The 17,729-nt window shown below is 54.0% G+C and overlaps 1 protein-coding gene across 4 annotated transcripts in view; it reads left to right on the forward strand.

The window, feature by feature from the left end:
- Positions 1-11,956, forward strand: part of OPHN1 (oligophrenin 1) — a 55,782-nt gene extending 43,826 nt beyond the window's left edge. For 2 of the 4 annotated variants that reach the window (XM_038184019.2, XM_072043075.1), the window contains 7 exons: positions 915-1,074; positions 3,595-3,742; positions 4,877-5,155; positions 7,104-7,269; positions 8,645-8,695; positions 9,319-9,369; positions 9,707-11,956. In XM_038184019.2, the coding sequence (XP_038039947.1) occupies positions 915-1,074; positions 3,595-3,742; positions 4,877-5,155; positions 7,104-7,269; positions 8,645-8,695; positions 9,319-9,361 (847 nt within the window). In that variant the 3' untranslated portion in view covers positions 9,362-9,369; positions 9,707-11,956. Of the gene's footprint in view, positions 1-914; positions 1,075-3,594; positions 3,743-4,876; positions 5,156-6,195; positions 6,359-7,103; positions 7,270-8,644; positions 8,696-9,318; positions 9,370-9,706 lie in introns of those variants that run through there. The other 2 variants (XM_038184020.2, XR_011811844.1) reach the window with 2 other exon arrangements.
- The last annotated feature ends 5,773 nt before the right edge of the window (positions 11,957-17,729 follow it).

A 17,729-nucleotide genomic window follows, 5' to 3' on the forward strand; every position in this document is an offset into this window, starting at 1 on the left:
GTTATGTTCCCTGCCCCCTTTATGCTGTCAGAAACCTCTCTGGCAGCAGAGCTACAGTGCAAAGGCAGAATTCATTAAATTTCAGCATAAGTCTCTCTCTCCTTTGGTCCTCAGAGTAGGATGTGGAATGCGTAGGATGTGAAACGTGTAGGATGAGAATGTGCAGTGTCCACCTATGTGGTTAGTGTTCAGGCAATAATTTGTGCTGCTCCACAGGCTTGTGTGTTGCTTCAAATCTTGAAAGCTGCTGAACAGAGAGAGTTCTGCTCTTTGGAAAATGATTCTCTCAGAAAAAGATGCTGTGGAGATTTATTGCAATCCTCCAAAGATATCAGAATCTTTAAGGTTGGAAAAGACCTTCAAGATATTTGGTCCAACCGTCACCCTACTGCCAATGTCACCCACAAAACCACGTCCCCAGGCACCACGTCCAACCTTTGCTTGAACACCCCCAGGGACAGCGACTCCACCACGTCCCTGGACAACCCGTCCCAATGCCTGACTGCTCTTGCTGAGAAGAAATGTTCCCCAGTTTCCTCCCTGCATTCGGTCCTTCTCCTTCAAAGAGACAAAAAATGCCAGAAGTCAGTTTGAGATAAATAGTGTATTTCAAATTAAATGATTCCTCTTGTGTATGTGCTGCACAGAGGACTTTTGTTTGCAGAGTTGAGAGAGATCAAACAGAAATGCTGTCAGCATGTTGCTCTCGCAGACGGTTGCCTGAGCCAAAGAAGGTGCATGTCCCAGAGACGTGTTTTCTGTCTGGTAGGGTTGGGAAACAAACTCTGCTTAAACAGAACAAAGAAAATTCAGCGGCTGGTTCTTGATGCGCCTTTTACGTTTCATAGAATAAGATTGGCTTTAAAAAAAACAAGATAAAAAATAATGATTGCTTCTTTCCCTCCTGCCCACAGTGTGTGTGAGCACAGCCGGGAGAATCTGATGTCACCATCTAACATGGGGGTGATATTTGGACCGACCCTCATGCGAGCACAGGAGGACACCGTGGCAGCGATGATGAACATCAAGTTCCAGAACATCGTAGTTGAGATCCTCATCGAGCACTTCGGGAAGGTACAGGCGGCAGCCCCGGGGAGCGCCCCCACGGAGCTCCTCGCTGCTCCGTCGCGTTCGTGCCAGTTGTTGCTGTGGCAACGATTTGGAGCTCTGGCTCCTTTTTTTGTGGTCTCCTTAAGGGTTGGGATTTTTCTTTCAAAATATACTCCTCTGAGATGCTTCAGAACCAAACAAAAAGAGTAACAGATATGTTGTGGTTGTTGTAGTTAGTTAATTCCAAAGGAAACCCTGAGTCTTGTTTTTTTTTTGTTTTCTTTTTAAATAAGATAAATCTTTATTGGGAAAAAAAAAAAAAAGAACAACTGTTCGATATCTGGAGATTAGAGGACTTTTCTTTCCTTTGCTGAAGCCAGGAGCCAAGCTAGAGCATAACAGTTTTCAGCAGGCAGGATCCAAGACATGACGCTGTCTGACTGTTAGAACAGGAACAATACCAAAGCAAACAAATATCGAAGGGTTGATGAAAATGATTCAGCTGTGCCAATGCCCTGTTCAGATGCAGGTGTGGGGATGACCTAGGGAAGGCTGGGGAGGGGACCTGCTGATTTTGCCCCCTGATGGAAGGCAGAATATTCCACTGTCCTCTTTGGTAGTGCTTCCTCCTTGTGATACAACTGCTGAGGCTTTCCAGAGTGACCAGAGGGCGATAGAGCTTTGTGATAATGTGCAAAAACTTGATCAATGTTTGCATTCAGATCAGGACACCAGGGACCAGATTGCTTTCTTGGTAAGAGCACCAGGTTCTTACGAGTGAGTTTGATCCTTCGGCTTTTCATCACACTGAGAGGGTTCAGAGAATCTCCTACGTCCTGGGGGAAGTGTGAAGACATCGGCTAAAGAGGGAGGATGGGGACGGCTCCCAGCAGCCGGGGCAGCACGCGTGAGGCAGAACCTCCCTTCTGGGGAAAGGAAGAGGAGGCCAGAGCTGGAAGAGCAGGGTTTTGTAACAGTGGATGTGGAGTCAGAGCTCCCAAACGGAGACCAGATGGGTGGCGTGAGTCGGTTGTGGTAGATGGAGAACAGGGAAACGGGATGAAAGTGCCCAGAGAGACGTAGGAGCATCTGCACAAGAAGCTCGTGAAAGTCACATGCCGGTGTCTTGGTAGGTCACAAGAAATGCTTTTGAGTAACTTCTCACAGCAAAACAGCAAAGTGTTTGTGCATGGGGATCCTCACAGAACTTGCTCCAGAACTGAGCCTCTGCCATCCCCTCTCATGCAGCCCATGGTTTGGGCTGAGTCAACAGACAATTCACCCTGCCACTTCCAAGAGCTGGAATTAAATCTTTAATTAAACCAGACATCTTTGCTTGCTTTTAATTTCTTAGCAATAAGGATAAGTGAATAACATTTATTAGACTGAGCATGTAAGTTCATCGTCAGAGCTGAAAGTATCTTCAGCTCACGTATATCCAAACACTTTAAATGAGCCTGGAGGAAGAGAGAGAGATTATTTATAGGGTGCAATATGAAGGCTCTAAGGACAGAGTAACTATTCATGAAGTCTTTGGGGATAATTACTGCTCCCACAGCTTATATATCAGTGCCACAATTAAATTAAATAAGTTGATCCCTCTGGAAACACCTTCTTCGCTGTACAAACCTTCTAAATGTGACGGTCTGTCAATATCTTTGTACCTTCAAGTTGTTTAACTTGGATTTTTATTTGAAAAGCAGAACCAAAGCAGAGGCTGCACTCACATCTTAAAAGGAGTGGCTTGCTGTGGGTTTTAGCACGGTTTCCAAATGTTAAAAAGCAACTCATGAAAACAGCGGTCTATGGTACCCCTGTAAGCATCCAGAGAACTTAACACTTCTTTTTATTTAAAAAGAGCGTTGGACACTTGTCAGTGTGTAGGGATGAGGCTGATGTTTCAAAAAACATCCTCCTTTCAAGAGGAATCAGCTCTCCGAGCCCCTGCCGCTCCCTGCACAGTATTCACTCCTTGAGGCTGCTGTGAATTCAGCTGATATCCATGGGAAAAGTACAAGAGCAGTTGGTGTGGGTCCTTCCTGTGTTGTTTCATATCATCCAAAGGCTGCCCAAAGGCTTTATTCTTTTTGCAGCTATTAAAAAGAATGCTGACATAAATAAGGACCTCTGAATTAACCCCAACCAAATAGGTGCCATATGACCAGTGAGAAAAGGAGATACAACTCCTAACCAGTATTGTTTTTATGCCAGTATTTCATCTGGGGTAATTTTAGGGTGCCACGTACTTCATTGTAAGCCAAGACCCAAAGTGGTTTTCAGCGTTAAATCGAAAACAATGCGGTGGCTTGTTTGGGTGCTTTCTGTAGATTGCATTGCCTCACTAGCGTGGAAAACCTGATGCTTCTCAGCAAATATCAGATTCAAAGCTGACTTAATCTGATCTAATTTGCTTCTGCTCATTTTGTCTGTGTTTGTGATCTTTCTGCGTTACTCAGCTCAGTGCTGCAGATGCCGAAGTGGGCGCGTGGCAGGACACTTGCCTGATCTGGTGAGCATCCTCTGAAAACCTGTCTGCCCTTACAGATCTACTCGGGCCCCCCAGAAGACAGCGCTGCCCCACCAGTGCCTCCCCCCAGGGTGGCTGCCCGGAGGCACAAGCCCATCACCATTTCCAAGCGTCCTCTGAGGGAAAGACCTGTCTTTTTTGGGGCTTCTGTGGAAGAAAGTGGAGGTCAGTTCAGCTTCCCACTGGCACCCTCGCTCTCTCTCACCCCTATTCTTTGAACACCTTTCCATAAGCAGTGACAGTAGCAGCAGAATTGCATTTACAAGGGCACGAGCATGGCAGAAAGCGAGCTCTGGTGTTCAGTGAGAAAGGAAAACAAAAACCATAATCACCGGAGGATGCTCACCTCACACCTCACACTGTGTGTGGATTTCTTTTCTGTTTGTATTCCTTGCAGCGTTCTCTGTTCTTACACGTGAGAAGCCAGCGAAAGGGTTTTGAGGCTTCGGAGGTCCCAGTGCAGAGCAGCACAGATGCAGCCGAGGAAGGGAGGTGCAGAACGAGGCAGGCGCGCACAGGGGCTGCGTGCTGTCGGAGCCACGTCCCGCAGAGTGCGTTAGTCCCGGCAGGCTGCAGAGGCAGCAGCGCTGCCGACGGTTTTGTGTTTTACAGGAACAGCAAAGCCCCTTTGCTCAGGACCAGTGAGGGTGTTTGCTAGACCAAGTACAACTCTGCTGTGACGTTAATTTGGTTGTAAGGAAATGGCGAGGCAATTATTAGCGTACTTAAGGGCACATTGATTTAAAATCATGTTTCTCTCTGCACCTGGTTTGCTGTAATTGTTGTTGCAAGCTGTGCCCTAGATCACATTATCACCAGAAGAGGATACAGGTCTTCTTATCTGTTACAGGTTTCAGAGCTGTGATGATGTTTTAGGTTTAATGCTGCAAGTGTACCTTCTGGCACTGGCGCGAGATGATTCAAATAGCTCTATAAAATCCCAACACTTCTCATGTAGCTAGGGCATTCAGCTCCCCACCTTGCATTTAAATGCTTTTCCAAAGTGGGAGCAGAGGTGTAAATGTGTGCCCTCACCGAGTCTGCAGAGTGTAATCGGCTTCATCACTGTTCTTTGGCATCCTGCGTGTGGGTCTGTGGCACAACAAGAGGGGTGAGATGAATGATTTGGGGGGGGACACTAGAGCATGTCACAAAGCTTCTTAGGATCAAGAGCACTGCAAATTTAAAAGAAACCCGTAAACACATGCTGTCGTATTCAGCATTGTTCCAGGTCTGTGATTCCTCAGTGCCGCATGCTTGTTCCTAACCCAGCCGCTGTCTGTCCCCTTGGCTCTGCAGCAGACCGCTACGGCCAGACCCCCAACGGCAGCATCAGCTCCGAGACCCCCAAGCCCCTGCTCCGCAGCCGCCTGCCCGCGCCCCGGCCCGGGGGGGACAAGGCAGCGCGGCCCCCCGCCGAGGTGGACCTGGGGAAGCCGGTGGCCAGGCTGCAGGACGGAGGAGCCAAGCTGGTGGCCGGCAAGGCTGCCAACGGCGTGGTGGCCAGCCCTGCCCTGAGGACCCCCACGCTCCACGCCAGGAGACCCGCGCCCCGGCCGGGCGTCTGCGGCAGAGAGGGTGAGCATCCCGGCCAAGCAAGGCAGAGCGAGCCCCTTTTCCCAGGGCAGGTCTGTGCCAGCCCTCGTCCTCCGCATCCCTCACCCCCACGCGCTGTGCCCGGGCTGACCAGCCACGAGCACCCTGGGTTTTCGACTCTCTCCTCCGCAGAAACCGGGGAAGCAGTGAAAGTCACTTTAATGACTTTCAATAAAGTGACTTTGAGTCACTCTCACATTTTAATTTCTGGTTGCTGTGTGTGCCAGGCCTGCTGTGACAGCTTCTGGCATGTGGAGGCTTTCCTGGGAGCATCTGCTTCTGCACTTTGTCTCTTGGTCTTATTTGGGTCCTATTTGTATTTTAATAAGCTTTATACAGAAACACGTAATATGTAGAAATAAGTTTGGGGCCAAATTTGAGTTGTTGATGTCCATCTCAGCAGAGCAAGGCATGTAGCTGTGTGTCCGTGTGTTTATAGAAATTGTCCCTTGCACTGCCAGGACGCCGTTTGCTGGATGGGACGCGTTGCTGTAACAGCATGTGTTTGGTGCTGAGTTTTATAAGATACTCAAGACGATGGTCATAAAAAAGAAGTATTGCTTTCTGCAGTTTGCCAGCTTTTCCTGCACTCTTTCCAGTGCTTTTTAGATGCTGTCATCCTCTAACAGCTTCACGGTCCTGTGTTTAGAAAATAAAAACTGGGCTGTATGCTTGACAAATGACTCCCACATACAATAAAGAGAAAGAATAAAAGGCCTGGCTGGGTAGCACAAACATAAAATTCATCTGACTAATACTACTGGCTTAATTTAAATTTGTTGCATAAATGGGAGGTGGAAATCTGCCTTTGGAAAAGTAAGATAGCTTTTAAAATTGGTTTATACATCGGCTGCATTTAGTGCTTACAAGTTTTATGTTTTGGCATTATCAACCATAGCATGCTGACAGCATGTTCTGGAGACACAGTGTAATAAAATCGGCTGTGTTGATCCTGGGACATATAAATAGAAGAACACTGAATTAGTAATAAAGTTATATTACATCTGTATTGATACTTTCAGATCAGCGCTAGAACGCTGTATCATGCTTTAGTGAGGATAATTTTGAAAAACTGGAGAAGCCAAGAGGATATGTCAGCTGAAGGATTAGAAAATAGGCCTTTTCCTGAGAAACTCCAGTTGACCGCTCTGCCAAGGAGAAAGTCCAGGATCAGAATTTACAAAGGCAAGTATAGAAGAGATTTATTTGGCTGAGCCCCGTGTCTGAGCTAACGCACCAAAGCGTAACAAGGTCCAGTAGCTAAAGGTTTGACAAAGACCCGGTCAAGTAGTTACACCAAATTAATTAACTCACCAAACAGAAGAACATCTTGGGCTTGTGTCCGCTCAGAAGCTGGAGTCTGTAGCAGTGGCAATGATCAGGAGGGCAGAACCCGGCCCTCGCAGCGCCGTGGGGCGGCAGAAGCAGCCGGGGAGGCGCGCTGAGGAGCGGGGCAGCGAGGGCGGCCGAGGGCTGCAGGGGCTACGTGAGCAGCAAGGGCCGGGCTAGGAGCTGCTGTCAGCAGAGCAGAAAGCCGGGGGCAGGAGAGGAGGGCCCCCGGCCTGAGCCAAGCGCCCAGAAAGTGGGGTGCAGGGGCTGCGGCGGCCTCCTCGGGGCTGCTCCTCGCTGCGCTGCCCGGGTTTGGTTAAGGCAAAGTGGCAGCTCCCAGCCTGGCAGGTGGTAGGGATGGCGGGTTTGTTGTCAGGAGGTTCTGCAGCCCCTCTTCCTCGTGTTGGAAGGCTGTGCTGGGAGAGGTAGAGGGGGAACTGCGTGGTCCTGGGTCCCGTTCCCCGGTTCTGGCTGCTGGCGGCTGTCAGAGAGGACAGGGCAGGCAGACAGACCCGAGCCCACCGACTGCTGTAGTGTATCTGCACAAACAGCTGGCCCTCTGCCAAAGCTTCACACACAACATTTGTCATCTACCTTGCAGGCGAGTTTGAGGGTGTCCCGAAGCCTCGGTCCCACAGCGACAAGCCCGTGATAATGCGCCCCCCGGTGAGGCCCCCAGACCCACCGTGCAGGACTCCCGTCCCTCAGAAGCTGGAGCAGAGGCCGGACCTGATAGCAGGGACAGCCGAGGAAATGCCTTCCTCCGTGTAAGTCGAGGCTGCTGCCGGCCCCTGGGGACTCGGGGGGCGTGCGGGGACAGCAGGGCCGCCTGGCAGCAGGAGCGGGAGCTGGTGTCACCTGCCTGGGGCCTCGGGAGAGCAGAGGAGAAACACCACGCTGCTCTCCAGCAATTTCGACATGCGATGGCTGGGGCCCGTGGACATCGTCTTCAACACCGTGGCCGGCCTGGGTTTGAGTTGCTTTGGAAAAGCTGCGCGAGAGCCAGGTCGGGCTCTGCCCACAGGGCACAACTGCAGAGGAGCGTGGCCATAGCAAAAGCAAACACACTGTGGGAAAAACAAAGCTCTGAGCCTCGTCCAGCATAGCTCTGGGGCTGAGTTTCCTTTCTGTCACCTTCTCTGTTACTTCTCATCTCAGTGCCACTGGAAGCTCCCTCCCTGCCTGGCTCTGAACAAGCCTCTCAAATGAGATGCTTCCCAGGAAAGGAGAGATCCAGCTTGGACCTCTGCTAAGGAAATTGGATGCAGTTCAGCTTCATCGTTAGATTTCTTTCAGTTTTTAAAGAGGCAGAAACTCTGCTGGCTTCAGTGGGAGGAAAAAACAAAACAAAACAAAAAATACAGGAAAAGAAGAAGGTGATTAAGTCCCAGGACCGGTTTGGCGTGGATGGCATGGAAGCCCCAACCTGGGGCTCGCAGCTCGCAGCTGCTGCGCGTTCACCAAGCTGTGCTTTCCTTTCCACGCCATCCTGCGGGTTCTCGGGCTGCCACCCAACTCCTTGCACCGACATCCCTCACCCCATGCTCTGCCACCAGCCTTGTGCTCTAAGATTTGGGGTGGCCACCTATATCAGCCTGTAGTGATACAAGATGGCAAAAACATTTGTCATTACAAAGGGCAGTTCCCAAGTCTGCTGGGCTGCTGAAATTCTTGCAGCACTGTGTTAGGTAGCTGACTCCAATCCTGCGTTTTCACTGCTTAACCCAGGAAGGGTGCTGTGAGCTTCAGCTCCACACCTGCAGGGCATGAATGGGCTTTGCCACCGCTCTCCTGAATCACTTGTTATAACTCCTCTTTTTATGAGGCCAGTTGGAAGCTTAATATGAAGCTTATAAAAGTGAAGGAGAGGCCATAAAAAGGGATGGGTGCAGGTTTATACTAGCACATGGGATTTTGAGCAAGAGCATGGGAGTAGCAGGGTGACTAACAGTGGTCGGGGGCTGAGCGCTCGGAGTGGTGTGCAGGAAGCACGAAGTGGAGCCGGGGGCGAAAGGAGCACAGAAAGACATCCTAGGAAGTGATTGTCTTCAGTGTCTGCTAATGGTGCTGCTCTTTTCCCTGCTACCTAATTAGCAAATTGCCTTATCAGATAACTGGAGTGACCTCTCGATCTCTTTGCAGTGTGGCCTCCAGGACAAAATTCTTTGAGACAGCTTCCCGAAGAACGAGCAAGTAAGTGCTGCATCTCGCTCCAGGTACAGGCTTCGTGCAAAACTGACCGTAAATCCACCGAGCAAGTAGCGGACACGTCAGTGTGCGTGGATCTAAGCTCGCACAGCACGTGTTGTATGGGTTTGTCGGTCGGCGTGAAGGGCAGAGAGGACAGCTCGTGGGGGGGCTGAGGGCTGTGAGCTCGCAGCAGGTGATGAGGGAGGCAGGGAGGCAGGCACAGCACCTGCACGTGGTGTCTGTGCAGGGCAGAGCCCCGCCGCTGCCCGCTGGGGGTGGTGGAGGGGCAGCACGGGCGCCAAGGCCTTTGGGCTGGGCTGGGCTGGCAGGGTTTGAATTGCAAGCCCCATGGTTTGTGGCAGCAGATCTTATTTAGAAAATATCTGCACAAATAATCTTCAGTTTCCTGCTCTTAAAGATCACCGTCTGCCAACAGTGCCAGTAGGTGTGCATGTAAGTCTTTGAGAAGCTTCTAGAAGTTGTCTCCTAGTGTCAGTGGTGATTTCTTCACTTGAACAATGTCATTGACCTGACTGCTACCCGTCCCTCGGTTTAGCTTTGTAGATCTGAGCTTAGACTTGCTTTTTTACATTATTTTTTCTGTTTTCTTCCACTTTGTTGCATAGTTCTTCATCACCACAAGGCAGGATCCCAGGTGATGAGAGCTGAGACTAAAGGTAGGTGTTCCTGACAGCAGTCACACAAAGCACACACTGAGCCTCAGCTCGACAGAGCGGGCGCTGGGATTGCAGCAGGGGCAGTGGGGATATCGGAGAAGAGCCCAGGAGAAACGTCCCTGCTGGAGGGAGCCGTGCGGAGGGGAGGACGCTGACTCAGGGTGGTGCTCTGGCAGGGGGGAGCAAACCAGCCCTTCCCCTGCCCTTCCTGGGCCAGGGTAAATGCGAGGACTGTGGCAGCGGTGGTGCCAGAGTCTGGGTTTGTGCTGGCTGTGGTTTTGCCATCACTGACGAACTGACTCTGCTGCATGCTACCCTGCTTCTTTTCTTCTTTCAGACTTTGTGACCATCTCAGCCCAGCTAGACCCAGAAGACTTTCTGTGATTGTGAAATGGACGCGGCACAGCTCAGACTTTTCCAGTTCAGATGACCTGGAGAGCAGCTATCTTACCGGACGATAATTTCAGAGCGCGCTCTCAGAAGTGGCTCAAGAAATTAGAAGAGAGGGAGATAAAAATGGAGAGAAGACCACACCTAGACGTTTGTTTTGAACCATTCCCAGTCCTTCTGCCATCCCTCTGCACAGGCTGTGAAGGATCCTGGGGGGGCCTCTGCAGGGGACCAGGCATGTTTGCAGTGCTGGCTGAGCAGCACTGAGCAGGGGCCGTCCGACGGGCTGCGGAGGGGACAGCGGAGGACAGGAGCCGTGTTTCCCTGCCTGCTTTTGGGAAATGTGACTTGGCAAGGGTGGAGACTTGGACAGATGTCGCAGTTGAAGCGCGAGGGGCTGATTCCCAGTGCTTGGACGCACGGGAAGCACGACTGGAAGCTGTGTTGCCCCCTTGCCGTGAGAAGCTCCTTCCCATACGCTACGATTTCCTCGCTCAGCAAGCTGTAGTGTGTTCCTCTGTGTGTAGGAGGGCAGTGTGCATGACTGGAAACACCGCTGGTGCTAAGGCAGGCAGGACGGGGACCGGGGGCCGTAGTGCCCGGCTCTGTGGGAAGCCTGGTGCCGTGGCTGGCAGGGCAGGGCAGGGCAGGGCAGCCAGCCTGGGCCTTTCGGGGGCAGCCTCCCACCAGCGTGGCCGGGGGCGGCAGGAGACGCACGGCCCTGCTCCTCCTGTCCCAGCTCCCCCCAGAGCTGCTTCCCGAGGAGCCTCTGCCCCGTGCTTACCCTGCTGGGCCAGGAGGTGGTGAGGGACCCAAACTCACGGAATGTGGCTCAAAGCCCAGCATTTTCCTAAGAGGGACCCAGTTTCCTATTTGCTTGTTACGTTAATTTCCAACCCAAGAGATTTCCGTTCTCTCTTCCTCAGCAGCAGTATTGTAGGCGATGCCCTTTGGTCTGGAGGGGACGTGTTTCTCCAGGCCAGGCCTCTCCTGGTACCTGTGGAGAGGCTTCTGTGTGGTTCCAGTCAGCAGCAGGGCTCGGTTCCTGCGCCGTAGTGTTTACCTGTAGATGGGCTGTGAGCGCTTCCCCGCTTTCTGTGAGCAGCCCCAAGGCAGCTTCCTTGTTTTCAGTGGTTTTTTTTTTGTGGGTGCTGGGAGCATTCCCAAAACAGTGGCCAAACATTCCCCGCCAGCTGCTTGCCAGGTGCTCCAACCTCTTGAACCCGGTGCGGGTTTGCCGGGGGGTGCTGCTGCAGCCCTTCCTGTGCTGTGTCCTGGTGCTTGCCTCTGTGTGCACTGGCACCGAGCTGCTTTGCTCCCGAATGTAATTCTGGCGCTCCCTGGACACTCCAGGCCCGTCTCAATGGTGCTTTGGCTGTGCCCCAGCTGCTCGCTCCTGTGCTCGTGCTCTGAACAGTGGCATGTAGCAGTGGCTTTTAAACATGTACTATCACCACCTAGGCTGCATGATGTACGCCAGCATCTCAGGGCTTCTCAAAGCCGAGGTGAGTCGGGTCCTCTCTGCTGCACCCTCTCGTGAGCGGACGGGGCTGCAGGCAGCATGGAAGCAGAGCACGTTGCGTTGTGGTCAGGTAACAACAGCGATGGAGCTGCAAAGCGGCGAGTTTAAAGGTGTGATGGGGGGTGCTCTGACCGAGCCCAGGGTTGCTGCAGTAGCTGTGGAGCCGTTCCCACCAGAACCCAGCCACCTGCCCGCCCCGAGTCTCCTGCTGCAGGAGCGCTCTTTGGGAACGGGACCTCCTCACCCAGCGTGGCACACCGGTGGCTTCTCCAGAGAAGGCCCCCGTTTCCAAAAACGCCTTCTGACGTGAGAGGGGTACCTCGAGGACCCTTCACAGTGGTATGTTTTCAGGAGAGCCGGGCCCTGGGGCTTCCACCAAAGGAGCAGGGAGGGCTGATGCATGGCACCCTCCGTACGGCACCTAAAGCTCAGCGGCTCCAAGCTGCTGGTCCTGCTCGCAGTGGTGGCTGCTCAGCGTCCCGCCCCTGCCCCGCGGTGCTGCTTGCTGCTCCCGAACAAAGCCAGCCTCGTGTTTGCTCCCTGGCGCAGATGCCTGTGGGCTTACGTTTGAGTCAGAAGAAACAAAGCCGGAGAGGGTCTGGTTTTGAAGCCTGACATTGTAAACAATGGAAGGAAGCAGCTTATTAAAAACTTATTTCATGGTGTCCTTTTAAATTTGTTTGTCGCATGTGTCTGTGCCGGCCTTTTTCTCCTCCGCTAGCACAGCTGAGCACTGGGGACGCGCTGCTGTGCCGCTGCTGTGCCGCCGGGTGGGCGAGGGGCACGGCGCCGGGGCAGCCAGGAGCATGGGGGTGCGCTGCGAGGAGCGGCAGCCCCGGGACATCAGCCCTCAGAGCCACTGTGTCATGTAAAAGCATAGATTACTTAGTGTTCATAAAGTTTCCATGAAGTTAAAATAAAAAAAAAGTCCAAGTGTGCTTTTTTTCGTCTTCAAACAATGCCTAAAGGATGCACAAGCTGCCAGCACTCAGCTGCTGTGCGGATCAGGCTCACCCGTCCCGGTGGCGGTGCAGGATCCGTCCCTGCGCACAGGGGCTGCAGGAGGGCTCAGCCGTGCCTCCATGGGAGCGAGGAGGTCCTGCTCCCTGCCTGCCTGCTCCGGCATCGCCGAGTCCCCAGAGCCAGGTTTCTGCTGCTTCTCATGGGAGAAACTCCCGCTGAGCTGAGTCCTGCACTGCCTGTCCCATTGCTCCAGCGCTGCCTGGAGCCCCGCTCCCTCATGCCAGCCTCTGGTGCCTGCCTGGCCCTGTGGTTCCGTGCAGGTCCCCGTGGGGACGAGCGGCTTTGTCCCCAGGGCAGCGTGCCCCTGGCAGGGCAGATGAGCCCAGGGTGGGCGCTGCACGGCTGCTCGCTTGCCTCAGCTGCTGGAGGGGTTCTGTCTCCAGTACAGCGCTTGGAAAAGAAAGTTCTGTCCCTGGCAGTCCTCTTCCTGCAGCTAATTGATGGGATTTGCTTTCTGGGGTCAGCTTCTCCGAGTGATTCAGGCTTCTAATTGCGTGCAGGAGAACGCACGCTCTGGGCTGAACCTGAACTGCGACCCCTGTGCCTCAGGAGCTTCACAGGCTCTGCTCCTGCTGCCTTTTGTTTTCTCCTGCTGTAGCACCACCTGCCTTTATCCACGGAGTTCGCTCATCCACGCTGCCTGCGCTGCCCGAGCGCAGGGCTCTGCGGGTGGTGCTTGGGAGCAGACCCCGCCATGGGAAGCTCCTCTCCTCACCGTGAGCCACGTCCCCACCACCTGTACGGGGCTGGGGGAGTGCCGGGGGCTGAACTGCACCCCCAAAATAATGACAGCCACAGCCCCCTGCTGGGTCTCCGTCATCTGCGCTGTGGGTGCCAGCGGCCGCCCCGTGCAGGTGCGTGGTCGCTTGTCCCACGGCTGCCCACAGGCTCCAGGGCTGGGCACAACGACCCCCCCGGGCCCCTCAGCCCCTGCTCCTGTCCTTAGCCCCTGTGCCAGCGCTGCTGCACGGCAATTAGCGAGTGGAGCTGGCTCAGGTCCCCCCGCAGCTTGCTGCAGGGCAGGCCTTCTTCAACCACAAAATTCCTGCTGAGCCCACAGGGGTTTTTTGGTGTTTTGTTGGTTTTGTTTTCAAATAAATGCCAAAAGCATTTTTGAATCGTTTAGCTCTTTCAAGTCCAGGTTGCTCACTGGACCATTTCCCCTAACTGGCTGTATCCTGAAACCGTGGACTTTCTGCCATGAGAGGCGTCGCAGCTCAGGGCAGGGCACGGCGGGGATGCAGGGAGGGATGGGAGCGCTTCCCTCGCGGAGCAGAGCCGCAACCTCGCCGTGAGATTTCCTACTTCAGCAGCCATTTACTGCCAGGCATCGAGGCAGCGATGCCCAGAGAGGCGTTGGGGAGCCGAGGGGCCTCCACACACCTCACCTGCAGGGGTTGGTCCCTGGGGGCAAGCTCGTGGCCGAGGGGCTCAGCCGCTCGGCAGCAGAATCCCTGCGGCACGGCGGGCGCCTGGTGTGCGCCCCTGCCCTGTGCCACCCCCTGCTGTGCTCTGCCCCTGGCACTGAGCCTCGGGGGGCTCTGCCTCAGCCCCAGGCCCTGCCTGGGCTCAGCACCCCCGGTGGCTTTCCCCCCTGTAAGCCCTGCCTCTGGCTTTCCTCAGCGATTCCTGCTCTGGCCATGTAGGATGAGTAAGTTCGGCTCTTGTGTCCGTGATGGGCTTCAGCTGAATAGCAGCGAGCATGCTGACCTGCATTTCAACCTGTGGCCCTAATTAAATGCCGTAAACCAACAGCAACGCTTCTCCAGCAACAACCCTGGACACTTTTTCAGGCTCCTAATTGTTTTGTTATTCCCGGTATCTTTCCTGCAATTATTTTGTGCCATTCCAGTCCACGTCTGAGGCTGCTGGACTGCAGCCCTGCCCCATAGCTTCACAGCTCACCTCTGCCCCCATCATCTTTGTGTCCCGGTGTGCCAGGAGGTCACTCCGAGAGACCCCTTGTCCCCAGACCGAGCGCCCAGTTTGCACCCCGTGACACCTGGCTGGGCTCCGGCTCTGGGGAGCCCGGTCCTGCCTGCCCCGTCCCCAGAGCGCGGGGCGCAGGAGGGCAGCCCCAGCACACCCTCCTCCCAGCAGGATTTAGTAGAGCTCTGGGCGTTTTGACAGTCAGCCTTTTTCCTATTAACGAAGAAGAAAATCGTTCCCCTAGCAGGTAACACCGAGTGCATGCTGATTTGTTCGCTGCTGAGCACCGCAGCGTGCCGGTGGTGGCTGAGCTCTGCCTGCAGCACACGTTTTCCTCCCCGAGTTGGTGCGTGAGGTTCATGGCATGCAGCATGAAGTGCTTCCTTCGCTCCCTCTTAGTTTTCCCCCTCCTCTTTGGCTGGGAAGACTAATCCTAAGAACATAAGCTGGCAGGAGCCCACAGTCCCGGCCAAATGAATACAGCTCGCAGCGCTGGGAGCACTGCAGAGAACGATGCCTCAGCTCTCCCAGCCTCGTCTGCACCTTAGTGCGGCGCCACTGCCTGGGGGGCTCGGGGCGCCACCGCCCTTTGGGAAGGCGCTGCTTAAACCCAGATTTAGGAGCGCTCAGCACCCGGCGGGCACACTGGGGATGAGGGCTCCCGGCACCCGGGGGCACAAGGGCCAGCGGCAGCTCGGGGGTTGCTGTCCTTCCTAGCACCTTGCTTTTCTTTGCAGTCTGAAAAATCAGCGTCTGGGGCCGTCATTTTTCCAGGGACAGGTGCCACAAAGCCATGCTGTTTCAGGGAGAGCAGCTGTTGCCTTTTTGTGTTAGCTCTGGGATTAAATGATTACAAGTTAGGCTGAGCACTGAGGCACTATCACAACGGTTTTGGTGTCCCAGCCCACAGATGCAGTGTTTTGCTTCCTTAAGGAAAATGTTTTGACCTAATCTGAGCAAGAAAAATATTTTCCAGCATCAAGTAGAAGCCCATAGGCTTTTATATGGAGAAAGCATGTAACAGGACAAAGGTTCCAAGTCCGAGGCTGGGCCTCCGCTAGGACTTCCCAGAGGAAGAATTTGGAGAGGTTAAGGGCACACTTCAGTAGACACATCTACATGATAAATTTAGAACTGAAATGTACTGAAATGTACTTAGTGGAGCACTGACAACTGAAATGTATGCGCCGCGCAGAGACCCATGCAGGCGCAGGAGCCCGCCCACGCACGGCTTCCTGCAAGACCAGAGTCTTAGCTTAGAGCCACATAACTGGCTCTGGCCAAACTTGCTGCACAATTAACCAGCTGAATGCTTTGATTTAGGAGCAGCTTTCTACACAGACGTTTTCTTGGCAACCACCAGCAACTTGACATAAATCAAGAGTAGGTCCACCAAAAAATATCCTGCGATTGGACTGAAAAATCAGGAGACGCTTTGAAGCGGTAAAAGCTGTGGCACTCTTTATTTTCCTTATATTTTCAGAAATGTGTGCAAGACGTTTTTTCATGGCCTCTGTCCCCCCGGCATCCCACCGAAGAGGCTGCCACCCACGGGGCTCGGGGGGAGCTGGTCCCCAGGGCTGGTGCCTTGGCCCCGCAGCCTTCCCGAGGGGCCGTCACCACCCAGCGGGTTTGGGTAAGGAGGAGCCCAGCGCTGGTGGTGTTCCTCATGCCCGGACCACGCGGTCAGCCTGACCCCACCACAGCCTGTGGGCTGCTTTCCTGCTCGTAAGGAGGATTTCTGTGGGAAGCTCGCATGTAAGCACATATTAAAAAAGAAGGAACCAGTCTTTAACTAGACCAGCCGAGTACTTGGCACAGCCACACGTTGCCGCAGCCCCGCTCTCCTGTGGGACCCACCCCGGGTGCCCTCGGCCGTGCGTCTGCAAGGCTGGGGCTGGGTGTTGCGGGGGCATCACCTCTGTGCCCTGGGCATCCCGAGGGGCTGGAGGAGGGCAGAGCACCAAGATGCTGTCGGCAGCCACTGAGAACAGTGGGCACGAAGCACTTCCCTGGGCTCCAGGTGAAGGCTGGACTTAAAATTAGTCTGGCCTGGAGGGAGATGTGAAATCTTAATGAAAGGTGGAGAAACTTAGCCACAGATAAAGAACACTTACAATAACCTAGCTTGTGGCCAGCCCCTGCTGTGCCGGGCACAAGACCCCACTCAGCTTTCACAGCTGGGAGTCCTTTGCTATGAGCATTTGTACAAACAGCCTCAGTCTCTGGGCCGTCCCGGGGCTGTGGTCTGCAGTTGGCTGGTTCAGCAGCCAGCGGGCACTTGTAGCACGGGGTCCTTCTGCTGGTCTCCGGCTGGGAGCAGTAACCGTGGTGAGCTCCGGGCATGGAGGTGGACGCTGCTGCTAACGGAGGTGCACCCACGCCTGCTGAAAGGACCGGCCCTGCGCTGCGAGGCAGCTTTAAGAGGGGTAGTGCAGTCCAAAATCCGGATCGAGCTGGAAGGCACACAGGGAAATCATTGCCAATGCAGCTGTGTCTGTGTGCGCAGGGCTCCGCAGCCCCTGGGGAGGCGAACCACTGCAGAAGTCAGTGTTTAAAGCAAGTCATTATCACGTTATGAAATGGAACAATTTTTCTGATTTACAAATTCCCCACTGCCTGTTCTGATACAAATGCAAGCAAAGTGCTCTAACGCATGGAGCCACTTCAGGGCTGGCTGACATGAGGTGTTTCCAGCCAAGCCTGGTTCCTGCCTCGGCTCCTCCTGCCCCGACCCACCCCGCAGCAGCAGGGCCCTGCTGGCACGCAGCCCGCCGAGCCCACACGTGCTAGGATGTGCCTGTGTGTCTGCAGGCAAACACAGGGAACGTCCAAAGGACAGAGTAAAAACGAGGCTAGCAGCTTTATTTGGAGCCCCTGCGCTCTGGATTCAGCGCCAGGGCAGAGGGCTCACCAATTCTGCAAGTATCAAAATCAGAAGTTGTCCTTGCCAAACATATTCACTAACTTGGCCTTGCTTTCTTTTTGGCAAAGAGTAATTAGATAAAAAGGAAGACGTTGGCTGAACTCGTTCTGGACCTGTACACCATAATTGCTTTCGTCTTCCTCCTGGTAACAGCGCTGTGTCTGGGGGTCTCTGTGTGCCCCAGAGTAAAGGACACGGGCTGCTCCGCTCCGGACTCCTCCAGGCACACGTCCCAGCAAGGCAGGGTTCTCCTGCTCTGCGGCCACCAGGGAAACTGCATTCCTCACACGGGGTTAGGAACTACCTTGAGGCAACAGCAATTCAGGTGTGATTTGTAGGTCATGATGGAAGTCATGACGGACAGATGTGCAAGGGAAATAAATGTGCGGTGGAAATGGCTGGAACAAAACCAAGCAGAACTGGTTCAGATAACGTAAATCTGCCCTTTTGACAAGATCCAGTCCTTTGCAGCCACTCAGAGTAATTCCCTACTGTCCTAGGAGATGAATGCTGTGACAGCCCCAGGAGGCTGGAGCCCATTAGGAGCCAGAGCCCAGGAGATGTGCGGCA

This window comes from Anas platyrhynchos, chromosome 10 (assembly GCF_047663525.1).
Source record: "Anas platyrhynchos isolate ZD024472 breed Pekin duck chromosome 10, IASCAAS_PekinDuck_T2T, whole genome shotgun sequence".
Classification (NCBI taxonomy): Eukaryota; Metazoa; Chordata; class Aves; order Anseriformes; family Anatidae; genus Anas; species Anas platyrhynchos.